A 12,310-nucleotide genomic window follows, 5' to 3' on the forward strand; every position below is an offset into this window, starting at 1 on the left:
TTTTTCTGTCCATTTTATGGTCAATTTGAAAATGGGTCAACAACAACTTTCCCCTCGCCTCCCGGGTCACACGCGTGTGCGGCTCTGGAGGCTCCCCCAACCCTAGAACAGCCAAGCCCTCAGATCGCCTCCTCCGGCCGCTGCCGCCGGCGGTGCCGGCCGCGCCCGGCTGCCGAAGGCGGCGGGTGCTGGCGGCACCCCCCCCCTCCCCCGACGGATCCCCTTCACGCGGAGCGGGACGTCTCCGGGACGGCCATGGTGGTGGGGTGGCCGGCGGCCCGATTCGCGACGATGGTCGTCGGCGCACGGCGGAGAGCGCGATGGAGAGGCGGATCCAGGAGAGCTACTGCAGAGTGGTGGAGGTTGGTGGTGCGCGGGCGCTGATGGTGGCGGCGGCGCGAGCTCAGCCATGGAGGCGGCAGCGCTGAGGAGGCCCAGCCAGGAAGGAGATCCTGCGGGCGGCTGGCTGCCTCCTCGTGAGGGGCTTGCGGTGGTGCTCTCGGAGGCGCGGGCGCTGGATTGTGGATGGAGGTGCGGGACGGATCTGAATCGTCTCAGATTCGATCTGGGTCTTTGGTGCTGTCTCCATCGCCTGGCAGTCCCTGGTGCGGGTGAAGGCCGACGTGGTGGAGTAGGTCCTTGCACGGCGTGGTAGGATGCGACGGCTCCTCATCTGGATTGTTGGTGGCGTGTTCTCTCGGCGGTGCTGGTGTTGGAGGATCACGACTGTGCAGCTTCGTTGGCAGTTTGCTGCGGTGATGGCGATGCGAGGATTCATGGACAGTGCCTCCCCAAACCTTGAGGTGTGGCGATGAGTGACATTACGGATGAAAATCCTGTCCGGTTCTGGCCGGGCCGGCGGCGATGGCACCTGTGGGTGTCGTTCCCCTCCCTGGAGGCGTCGCCGAGTGTGTCGCCATTTTCCTTGTCTTCTTGGTGTTGGTCGTTGTCTCCGGGCGAAAGCCTTGATTCGGTGTGGGATCGGCACGATGGCGGCGTCTTCGATGTCGCCTCTCTGTTGGGAGCATTGTGCCAGGAGACATGGTTTGGAGGTCCTATGTTGCGCTCCACCGGTGTTTGCCGCTACCCTAGTTCGTTCTTCTCCGGCGCAATGTACGATCGTCGGTGGTGAATCCAAGACGGTGCCTTTCTCAGGTCGGATTGAGTCCTGCCATCCTCTTGCCACCTCCTTTAGGCATCAAGGGGGGATGGTGCGTTGACGAGGGAAGCTTGGCGAGAGCTGCTGTTCTTCGGAGGTGACTGACGTCGGTCGAGACGCGATGAGGTTTTCGAATTAGGGTAGGGACTTTTGCGTCGTAGTTGTGTTGTCGTTGATGGTTTTCCTTGGACTAGCCGGTTGTGGAGTGGGTGCTACGCTCGTTGTTCGCAGTGAGTGGTAGTCATTTTGTACTTGCAATTCTCTTCTTCTATAAAGCTATGGTACGTAATTTGCGTACTCTCGAAAAAATGGGTCAACAACCATGGCAATTTTATACTGGACTTTTTTGTTTTGATGGCAACTAGTTCTTTTTCCATCTTTCGTTTCTATATTGTTTGGTTGTTGTTTTGGACATTTTTCTGTTTTTATACTTTTTTAATATATGGGAAGGGGGCCTGGCAAAATGGGCCGTCGGGCCTTTTCTATTGGTGCTGGTGAGCGTCGTTCGGGCTGGAAGGGGTCGTTGATCGAACGTTTTGGTTCGGGAGAACCTCCCTCCTTGAACGAATGAAGCGTTCAGTCTCGCGCTTTTCCAGATCGAAAGTTCAGTCATTATCAAGGTCATTCTTTATTCAACATTATTATCATCATCGCTGAAGGCAAGATGTTGAAGGATCCAAAAACCTAAGCTACTACTCCCTCCGTTCGGAATTACTTGTCGCAGAAATGGATGTATTTAGATACATCCATTTCTGCGACAAGTAATTCTGAACGGAGGGAGTAGAAACCTAGAACCTAAAGCTCGCGTGGTCCGGCAACCCCAACCACCCCACCGTTGTAGCTAACCGTCATTGTCATTGGATTGAACCGAGTCGTAAAGTTTTCGTAGAATCCGGACGTACAAATAGCATAGCCTTTTTTAAAAAATACTAGTAAATATACCCATGCGTTGTAATGGGAGACAAAAATTTATGGCTCACCAAATAAGTATGACTCAATATCCCGATGTATGAGCATACTCTATTTTAACATAGTGGCTTATCATGTTGCCATTTATTTATTTTTCTCACCCTAGCGATGATGGTCGCGATGTCCACGTGATCACAATGCATTCCGCGGTAAATCCCAAGGCTATGAATTTGCCAGTGCATGCCACACTTATCATTACCTTGCGCAAGGGAAGGTTTAAAACTTAAAAAACAAATCTCATTGACCACGAACTACTCTCAACGCCAAGATATATAAAGACTTTCAAAGAACTAATCAAATCCTAAACATAAAATACTTTTGAATCAGTGAACAATTTTTCAAATCGACAATTTTGTTTTGAAATTTTTGATTTTCTCAAAAAAAATCATGAACATTAGTTTTGTTTACAATTTTTTTAGATGTATGAACCGGTTTCGAATTCATTAACATTTTTGACTCAATAAACATTTTTTGAATCGGCGAACTTTCTTAAAAAATTTGGGCAACAAATTTTAAAAAACAATTTTTTATTTTTATTTTTGTGAATGGACATTTTTTTCAGATTCCCGAATATATTTTGAATACACGATCATTTTTTCAAATCATGAACATGCTTTTATTTCCCGTCCATTTTTTTCAAATTGTGATTTTTTATAATTTTGTGAACAGTTTTGCAAAAACACCAACATTTTTTGAATATGCAAACTTTTTATGATTTTCTAAACATTTTTGAATTCACATATATTTTTATGATTTCTCAAACATTTTTTTTGAAAACTCGCAACTTCTAGAATATTTAAATCCCGAATTAATTTAAAAAGGAAATAAAAAAGAAAACAAAATGAGAAAAGAAAAGACAAAAAAGCAAAATAAAAAAAACAGGGGAGTAAAGCCCTGCACATGGGCCGGCCCATGAACGCATACATGGATAGGCCATGTGTGAGAAAAGAAAGATAAAAATTGTTGAATCGGCGAACTTTCTTAAAAAATTTGGGCAACAAATTTTAAAAAACAATTTTTTATTTTTATTTTTGTGAATGGACATTTTTTTCAGATTCCCGAATATATTTTGAATACACGATCATTTTTTCAAATCATGAACATGCTTTTATTTCCCGTCCATTTTTTTCAAATTGTGATTTTTTATAATTTTGTGAACAGTTTTGCAAAAACACCAACATTTTTTGAATATGCAAACTTTTTATGATTTTCTAAACATTTTTGAATTCACATATATTTTTATGATTTCTCAAACATTTTTTTTGAAAACTCGCAACTTCCAGAATATTAAAATTCAGAATTAATTTAAAAAGGAAATAAAAAAGAAAACAAAATGAGAAAAGAAAAGACAAAAAAGCAAAATAAAAAAAACAGGGGAGTAAAGCCCTGCACATGGGCCGGCCCATGAACGCATACATGGATAGGCCATGCGTGAGAAAAGAAAGATAAATATTGAACAAGCTGGGATCCGAACACCGGTCGCCCCGCTACCAGGAAGATCAGCCAACCACTTTGCTGGTCATCATTCTGTGATAAAATATTGTCGCTCCGCTATATGACGACGAAGGAGGCGGTAATTTTTGTCCGAAAACTTGAATCGTTTTCCCACTTATGGGTGGCATTGGTGGGTAATTTTTACCAACTTAGAGAGTAATTTTAATGACGGACGACCAGAAACGATAGCTGCTTTATTTATTAAATAATATATAAATAAATATATATATATATATATATATATATATATATATATATATATATATATATATATATATACTAGCAAAAGGGCCCGTGCGTTGCAACGGGTAACAAAACTGTGGTCTTCAAATCAAGCCATTGACGAGAACATAATAACTATATGAAACATGCATGTGTGTTGCAACAAGAAAAAACATCACACGCTCCTAACCGCGTAAGTATGACGCAAGACTCTCTCCCAAAAAGAAAACATCACACGACTCGAACACTCCATCTACCCGCCCCGGGCGCACGCACATAGGCACATGTCCTCCATTCAACATGTTACCTCACATGTGTTGCCGCTTGCCCTCCTCCCCGTGGTAAAAAAATAGGTTAATGTTGGTGTTGTCATTTACCCAAACGATAAAAACATAAGTAACATACTCTACAAATTCAAAGAAAAAATAGGATTGAAGCATACACGGTTGCTATACATTGATTTGCTGAAAAATTATGTATTTTGTGGCAACAGAGGAGAAACTCAAAAACCTAAAAACCCTACGGAGAGGCAAATCAATTACATGACTACATATGTCGAGACTCAAGTCGAATCTACAATAGCAGATCCAATTTCATTGCAATAAATAATGCGACCATATCGACATTGGCGGTAATTAAAATCATTTATATGTTTGAGTGTTAGCACTCTTTCTAGATAAATGTTGTGTTGTAAAATCCACATGCATACAGTTAAAGACGCTATCATGTGGAGTCACGGGGTCTTATACAGTTGGTGTAATACAGATGGCATTGGCTTGAGGTTAAAATATCATTCACTTTTAATAGATTTCATACCTTGTACGCTTTTGCACCAACACCATCTACATCTCTTCGAGCATGATACTTTCGGTCAGAATCAACCGATACCCACCTGGAAATTGCAATTGCAAATCAGCTAAAGGTAAGTAGTGAAGAAGAAGACATGATGGCAGAATTCTTAAAAATTCAGCAGAGCAGAGACTTGATGGGAATTTTGCCAAAAGTCTTACATTGCCTTATACGGTTATATTGCCAATTTTCTCAGATTAATCGGCCTTTACCAACACCAGCAACATCGCCAATAAAAAAACCCTGCTCTATCACCAGTACGAAGATGATGAAGGTGCAGCTGACATACATACAACAACAATAAGGATTTACAGGAGGTGTGATGGTACAAATAAAATAATAGGCAAATCATGCATGTACACTAACCCAACAAGCTTAAACTATTGTCTTGATTTGTATGCATCGTGCAGTTCCTGGGTTGAGTGTCTGCTGTTGCGCTGCTTAGGGACGACGTTGTACTGTCATGCTCGCGCGCTTCGTCGTCTCCTTTGCCACTCGTTGTGGAAAGTTGGTTAGCACTGAGCGCCCCTGGCGCCGACGGTCGATCCTGAGATCGTTGTTGGCCAGAGGCCTCCGTCCGTGCGCCATGGAGGGCCATGCCAGGAGGGGCACCCGCTCAAGGAGTTGCGTCTGCCTTGGATGATTCTGACGCGGTACCTGCCCCGGGCTGGAACGCGTCGAAGGTCGTCGTCTAGCGCGCACAGCCTCCGTCTCAAGTTCGGAGCGTGCTCTGCCTCCCGCTTGTCTCTGCCTCCGTTGCGCCCTGGCGATTCCAACTTCGGTCGGAGAAGTAGCCCCGTCACGTTCCCGTCATCGTCCGCCTCGACCTCCAGTGCGCCTCCCGCCTCCTTCGTCGTTCTTCAACAGCTTCGGCCACCAACGCCAGGATCTCTCCTGTCCTTGTGCACACCGTGAGCACAAGCAGGTCCGACCCCGCGCTCGCCTTAGGGGAGGACAGAGCTTCGGGCAGAGCACGTCGTGCGCGACGACGATCGAGATGTGTGCCATCGATGATGCCGCCGAGTACTGGCCTCCAACCGCGGGCCCAAAGACGACGATCTGCGAAGCATCAAGCCCCTCCCCTCTCTTTTGGATCCGACTCTCGTGGAGGACTTAAAAAGGAAAAGAAAACAGAAGGAGTTAGCTTCGAGTCGTATTGGACTGGAGCAAGGCCTAATTTAACGCACCTGTGGGCCAGGTGAAGGCCCAATGAAGAGATCATGTGAGCTGGTGACTGAGCTATATATTCATGTCCGTTAAATTCTTCTTCATCTTAATGTGAATTCATATTTAATGCTTGCCCACTTAAAAGATAAGATGTCCGGTTAGACAATAAAGGGTTTACAATGTTTGATGCTCTTTTGTTCACACTCTGTCGTCAATAGTAGAAGCACACCGACTACGCCAATGCAGCCACTTCTCTTGACACTATCATCGTGGTCTCAAGGAGGACCAGTATTGGGGCATGCAGAGCTGGGGAAGAGATGGTACGACAGAGAGTAGCCACATGAAGGTGGGGTATGGAAGGACCAAGGACATGGTCATGCTAGGCATGACCACATGCTTCCCTCTCTCTCCATAGCCGACGTGCTGGACGAACAGAACGATGTCCCTCCTTCACACAGTTCGAGCACGATGCACTGTCATCATACTCTTTCAACTGCCCATCCCTCCCTCTCTCCTCTGTATCTCACACCAACGACACTGGTAACATATAGAGTGGAGGAATTTATTGATGGTCAGCTAGTCCACAAGAGAGCCCAAATATGGTTTTCTTAAAAAATATTTCTTTTTATTATTTTAGTCACACGTATTTTAATTACTGTAACTACTGTATTAAACCATGGTCGTACAAACAAAATAGCGGCCAGGTGCTCGGTTCATCTAACTTTTTTGGAATTGTACTCGGTGCTAGGCTGCTAGCACAACACGTAGAGGGACATCTAGCGGCTTCTACTCAGTGCCGCCACAACATTTCGTTCGATGAAAAAAAAGCAGTAGCCAGCCCACCGAGCAGTGTCCCTTATCTTATCCACAAGCTCGTCATCGCTCCGTCTCCATTGTTCCTCCTCCTGCAAACTCACGCACCACAGCGCCGCAGCTCCCCCTCCTCTCTCTCCAGGCAACGACGGCCAAAAATATTCCAGCCGCACCAACGAATCCGTTCCTCTCAAGATCCTCCTCGTCCTCCTACATCAACCCAAGCCTCCACGGCCGCTGTGTATGCGTTGACAGTGGGTCGCGAGGGCGTGCGTCCGACGCATCTGGCCCCGCTTCCGGCGATGAACGCCTCCTTCGCGCCTCCCTCCTGCTGCGCGTGTCCTTCTCCGGCGAGCCTCCGGTCTTCCGCTCGTCTGCCTGCGGCCATGGCTGTGGTCCCGCCGCCCGCCATGCCCTTCTTCCCCGAGCTCCCTTGCCGTCTGGATCTCTCTGCAAAGCCATCGGGCCTCCAACTCCGTCGCCTGCACATTTGGCTCCTCTCCTCTTCCCCCACTGTGGCACGGGCCAAAGCTGTTGCCTCCCGTCGTCAGCAGCTCCTCATCCCCGCGGTGCCGGGAATCCCACAGCGATTACTCGCGGCCAGGGCTCCTCTGCAGGGGAGCTGGCCCCGGCCGTCGTCGCTCCAGCATCGACCGCTCTGATGTGGTCGTGTAGTCCCGACCAACCCCGTCCACCAGTTGACCACACCCCTTTTTTCTTTATGTCGCCGACCTTACGCGGATGGTCCATCTCCTCACTCTATCTTCCTCCGCCATTCGCTGCCACCAGACAACCACCATCGCCGTCTAGACCAGAGGACGCCATGGGCGCCTGCCTTGGAGCTCCCCTGCCATGGACCTGATCTGGCCGTCAACTCGCCACCCCATGCGTGCTCCGGATCCGGCCGATCCCGCGCCGCTCATGCCCTGGTGGCCCTGCCGACATCGTCGCCTAGGTGAGCAGCAGCTGCACTGCGACGTTGCCCGCCTCCTGTCTCCCTTTCTATCTCTCCCCTATCTCTCTCTGAACCCTCTCTACTTTCTTCAACAGGAAGACCACCATGCCCGCTGCAGGAGCTTCGAGCCGGATCTGGCCCCTCTCCGACCTCCCTCGCCGTCCTTCATCCGTTCCCGATATCCTCCCGGCGCCAGGAGCTCAGGCGAGCGCCGCCACAAGACCCTGCCTCCTCTGCCCCGTAGCCCGCCATGGAGGTCGCCGCCTCTCCCGTCTCGATCCGTCTGCGGCCGGATCCACGGCGGAGCAGCCGAGATCCGCCGCCCGTTCCGCGACGCCTCGGCCCGCCAAGGCCAGCGCCGAGGCCGACAAGGCGCGCAGGAAGGCCAAGGCCCTCACCAAGCAGCGGGAGGACTTGCGGGCTAGGCTTGCCTACTGCAAGCACGCCCGCGAGCTCACCTCCATGCCAGCCAAGGCCACCGCTGCGACGCCAGTTTTTTTTTTACGAATAGTTTCCCAGATCCACTTAATAGGGACTGCGGGTTGATTTCGCGGAAACAGAGGGACTTTTTTGCAAAAGTGACAACGACGTACGACCAGAAGCACTCCGTGCTTTATTAGTGTATATATATATATATATATATATATATATATATATATATATATATATATATATATAATCTAGCTGCAAAAGATAAAAGAAGTGTGGAACACATCCTACTTCCTATGCCCAAAACTCGTTACACTTACACTAATAATCTAGCTGAAACGAGTCGCACACAAGATCGTGAAAACGAGTCACCAAGTCATGTTACGTCCGCATAGCATTTGCTAATTAAATTTGCAAGGATTAGGCTGAGCGGATCAGTAAAACAGATTTCCCTGGCCTTTGATCCTGAAGGGCGTCCCGAAGTTCTGGTACACCTTTATCTCGCCGCTCAAGGTCGCCGTGACCACCACCAAGCCCCACGCGTTGCCGCTGTCCGGGGCGTTGGTTCCGGTCTTGCTGGCGTGCCGCGACGACGGCGTGTCTAGCGGGCCCGAGTGCGGCGACGGCACGGCGGGGCTGCTCAGCTCGCCGCTCTTGCTCACGTCCGGCTTGGCGGCGTGGCTCGCCATGCTGCACACGTCGTCGTTGCACGACACGGCGCCCTGGTGCGACTTGGGGCTGCCGGGCAGGGACGGCGAGTGGGTCCACGGGATGGCGGCGGAGATGTCCTTGCAGTAGAAGTTCTCGTAGGAGCGGATGGTGCACCACGTCTTGGGCTTCATGCCGATGCCGATGGCCGCCGCGGCGGGCGCGCTCCGGGTGGTCCTCCAGATGTAGACGTGCGAGTCCTCGCTCGCGCACACCACGTACCGCCCGTCCGAGGTGTAGGCCGCCGCGATCTGGCTGCTCGTGTTCTTGAATCCTGCGTTGTTCACTTGTCATCTTCCTTCTCCGTTTTCTTTTTCTTTTCCTTTGTTCAATTCCTTCCTCGAAACAGGATTTGTTGGTCGGCTTGGTGGCCATTGTTAATTAGTACGTACTAGTAAGTGAAGTACAGTACCTCTGAACTTCTGGACCATGGTGACGCCGTCGAAGACGCGGATCTGCGAGTCGGCGGAGGTGACCAGCACTTCCGACGGGTTCCCCGGGGCATACTGGATGACGTCCAGGAGCATCAACGTACGTTAGATAAGAGTCATGGTGAAATCAATCAGAATTGTGGTGCATACAACCTGGAATCCGGTGATCTTCTTGGCCTGCGACTTGCGCTTCTTGGACTGGACGTCGATCTGTGCCTCCGGGCTGATCTTGCAGTCTGTAACCGCGCCACGAGATTCTCTTGAGCAAACATGTGGTCGGTCAATACCTGCTGAATTTCGAGATGCAAAATGTACTACCTGCTGTCTTGTAGAACCGGCAGCTTCCTTGGTGCGAGCCGATGATAGCGCTCTTGGGTTGTTCGTGTCGACAACCAACGACGGCGTGTCAGAAACATGAATAAATAAGCGCCGGGGAAATGAAAAAAGCATTGCAGAGACCGAGCTTCACATAGCTCTTTATTTTTTTCAGTGAAAATACTATTTTCACACATTGAAAAAATCTGAAAAAAAAATCTATACATACATGTGTATTTGTATTATACACGTATGAAATTTCATGAACATATATGTTTTCATGTAGTGTATATGAAAAAGATAAATACATAGATTAATATAGGCTATATCTTTGTTGTTTTTATGTCAGATATTTATCTTTTTTGTGTAGCACGCAAATAACTGAATTACATGATGAAACTTTTTCCTACTTGACAAACATGCATATGTATTTGTATAAAAAAATTAATATTTTTTGAAACTTTTAAGTATATTTTGATATTCTTTTTGGCAAAACGGGCTCAATGGAGCCCGGCCTCTGCAACGCCGCACTCCCGGGGAAATGGCGAAATGTCAACGGCGCCGGGGCACACGTACCTGGCCGTCGGGGGAATAGGAAGCGGCGGTGACCATCTCTTTGACGTCGGTCCAGTCGACGACCTGCCGGTTGGGGATGCTCCACAGGCGCACCTTGGCGTCCAGCGAGCCGCTGATGAAGTACCGGTCATCCACCGGGTTGAACTGGATGCTCGTCACTGCACACCGTCGCTCCCTCCCTGTTATTATGAACAAGAAACCTACTCCTACTACGTAACCACGCTCACTGACCGTAGTCGCTGTGCGAGAACTTCTTGAGGCAGGCCTTGCTCGCCGTGTCCCACAGCCGCACCGTCTTGTCCATGGACGACGACAGCAACTGCGGCGACGACAAGCCGTACGTGTCAAGGAGTGTTTATACTATACCATGCGTGACTATGTATGTACGGAGTATGTATGATGAGACGGGCAAGACCTGATCGGACTTGGACCAGGTGAGGTCCAGCACGTCGTCCTCGTGCCCCTCCAGGACGCACAGCGCCTGCTCGGCCAGCGCGAACACCTTGTCGGGGACCACGAGGTGCTCCGGGAGCGCGGTCTTGCCGCCCTTGGTCGTCGACTTCTTGGACAGCCCCGGCGCCTGCGACGATCCGTCCGGCCCGCCGGGCAGAGGGGGCAGGGACCCGTCCTGCGGCACGGAGCTCGGCGGCGCGCTGGTCTCCACCACCTCCCACACGCGCACCAGGCAGTCCTCGCCGGCGCTCGCCAGCCGCCGCCCGTCCGCGCTGAACTTGATGCTCCATATGGATCCCTCGTGCGCCTGGATCTCCTGTTACTTGCACATACACACCACACCCACACCCACACCGTGATTATTAACTATTAAGAGTTGCTTGCTTGCTTGCTTGCATGAGTTTCTCAGTGTACCAGCCGGCCGGGTACCTGGGACATGTACAATCCAGTGAGCTCCTTGCTCGACTTGCCATAGTTTTGAACCTTGAGCTTCTCCGTGGACGTCGAGGAGGAGGAAGGTGGAACGGCTGCACTGGCGGGGCCCGTACTGGGGGCTGCGCCTGTGGCCATGCCGGCGGGGACCGGCTTACCATTGTCTTGGATGAAGCCGATGGTGGTGGCGACTGACTTGATGTTCTTGAGCCATCCGCCCTTCTTCTTGGCCGCCGACTTGTCGCCCTTGGGCGGTGCCGCGGCTGCAGCCGGCGGCATGGGCTGGTGGTGCTGGCTCGGGCCGCGCCGCATTAGGTGCTTCATGATGGGGGTGTTGCCGATGAACTTCTCGATCTCCTCCAGACCATGCTGCACGCCGGTCTGGTTCTGGTCCTTGGGCGCAGCCATGACGGCGCCCTCCTTGATGTTGTCCTGTTTCTTGGTCTGGCCGCCGTCGTCCCCGTCGCCTTTGGTGCCCTTACCCGCGGGCGCTGATGCCGGCATGGTCACCTGGCCAGCGGGCATATCACGTGTCGCTTTAAACTTATCGATGAGTGAGCTGCTGCAGGGGTCGTGCGGGCTGAGCAAGGAGCGGGCACGACGCAGAGACGGCCTTCCGGAGCCGTCTCGCACGGCGAGGAAGCCGTCCGACCGGCGTCTCGTGATGGGTTTGGCCGGCGGCTGTTTGAGCATCTCGCGCGCCGCGGCCAGTCCCGACGGCGGCGCGCGAGCTGTCTCCGCGGCGGCAACGCTCGGAGTCGGGGCGTTGGCGGCGGGCGCGACGGGCAACGACGGTGGCATCTGCTGCATCCTCCTGGACACGCTCCGCGGCACGTCGATGAAGCGCTTCTTGGTGCTGTGGCGGCGCAGCGCGAGGTCCCGGCTGCTGACCATCCCCAGGCCCTGGTGCAGGCGGCGGCGGCGCTCCTGGATGGACATGGGCTCGTCGGACATCCACATGTCGTACTTGGACGCGTCCTCCATCTCCGGCTCCGGCTCCTGGTCCTCGTCCTCCAGCAGCATGGCCGACTGGGGCCGGCGGAAGCTCTGGAAGTTGTGGTCGCCCATGGCGGAGGAGAAGGAGGAACGGGCCTCTTCCTCGTCATCGTCGTCGTCGGAGGGGTGGTCGGTGTCGATGTGGATGCCAGACGGCACGCGGTCCAGGCAGTGGAAGAATGCCTCCTTTTCGCCGCCGGCGCCCCTCATCTCGACGTCGAGTTCTTGGCCGTGCCCGATGCGCGTGGCATAGCACCGTGGTTCGCGCGCGCGGAGAGAAGGGAGAGAGAGATGGAAGGGACGGAGAGGGTGGTGGTGGCGCTGCTTGTGCCAAGTTTAGGT

General features: G+C 51.4%; 1 protein-coding gene across 1 annotated transcript; it reads right to left on the reverse strand.

Annotated features, from left to right (window-relative positions):
- Positions 1 to 8,322: 8,322 nt before the first annotated feature.
- On the reverse strand, positions 8,323 to 12,243 carry LOC123102850 (WD repeat-containing protein 44). The gene is made up of 8 exons (XM_044524283.1): positions 10,970 to 12,243; positions 10,503 to 10,856; positions 10,319 to 10,406; positions 10,088 to 10,245; positions 9,515 to 9,566; positions 9,350 to 9,432; positions 9,178 to 9,271; positions 8,323 to 9,039 (listed from the first exon to the last, which is right to left on the reverse strand). The coding sequence occupies exons 1-8, from the start codon at positions 12,176 to 12,178 to the stop codon at positions 8,492 to 8,494; spliced, it is 2,586 nt and encodes an 861-aa protein (XP_044380218.1). The 5' UTR covers positions 12,179 to 12,243; the 3' UTR covers positions 8,323 to 8,491.
- Between the last annotated feature and the right edge of the window lie 67 nt (positions 12,244 to 12,310).

The sequence above is a fragment of the Triticum aestivum genome, chromosome 5A (genome assembly GCF_018294505.1).
Source record: "Triticum aestivum cultivar Chinese Spring chromosome 5A, IWGSC CS RefSeq v2.1, whole genome shotgun sequence".
NCBI classification, from domain to species: domain Eukaryota; kingdom Viridiplantae; phylum Streptophyta; class Magnoliopsida; order Poales; family Poaceae; genus Triticum; species Triticum aestivum.

Bases quoted from the DNA above. Each gene is read 5' to 3' on its own strand.
- LOC123102850 (XM_044524283.1), bottom strand. From the start codon at position 12,178: ATGAGGGGCGCCGGCGGCGAAAAGGAGGCATTCTTCCACTGCCTGGAC. The intron at 10,857-10,969 runs GTACCCGGCCGG...TGCAAGTAACAG, and splicing joins CTGGATTGTACATGTCCCAG to GAGATCCAGGCGCACGAGGG. The intron at 10,407-10,502 runs GTCTTGCCCGTC...TCGTCGCCGCAG, and splicing joins CCTGGTCCAAGTCCGATCAG to TTGCTGTCGTCGTCCATGGA.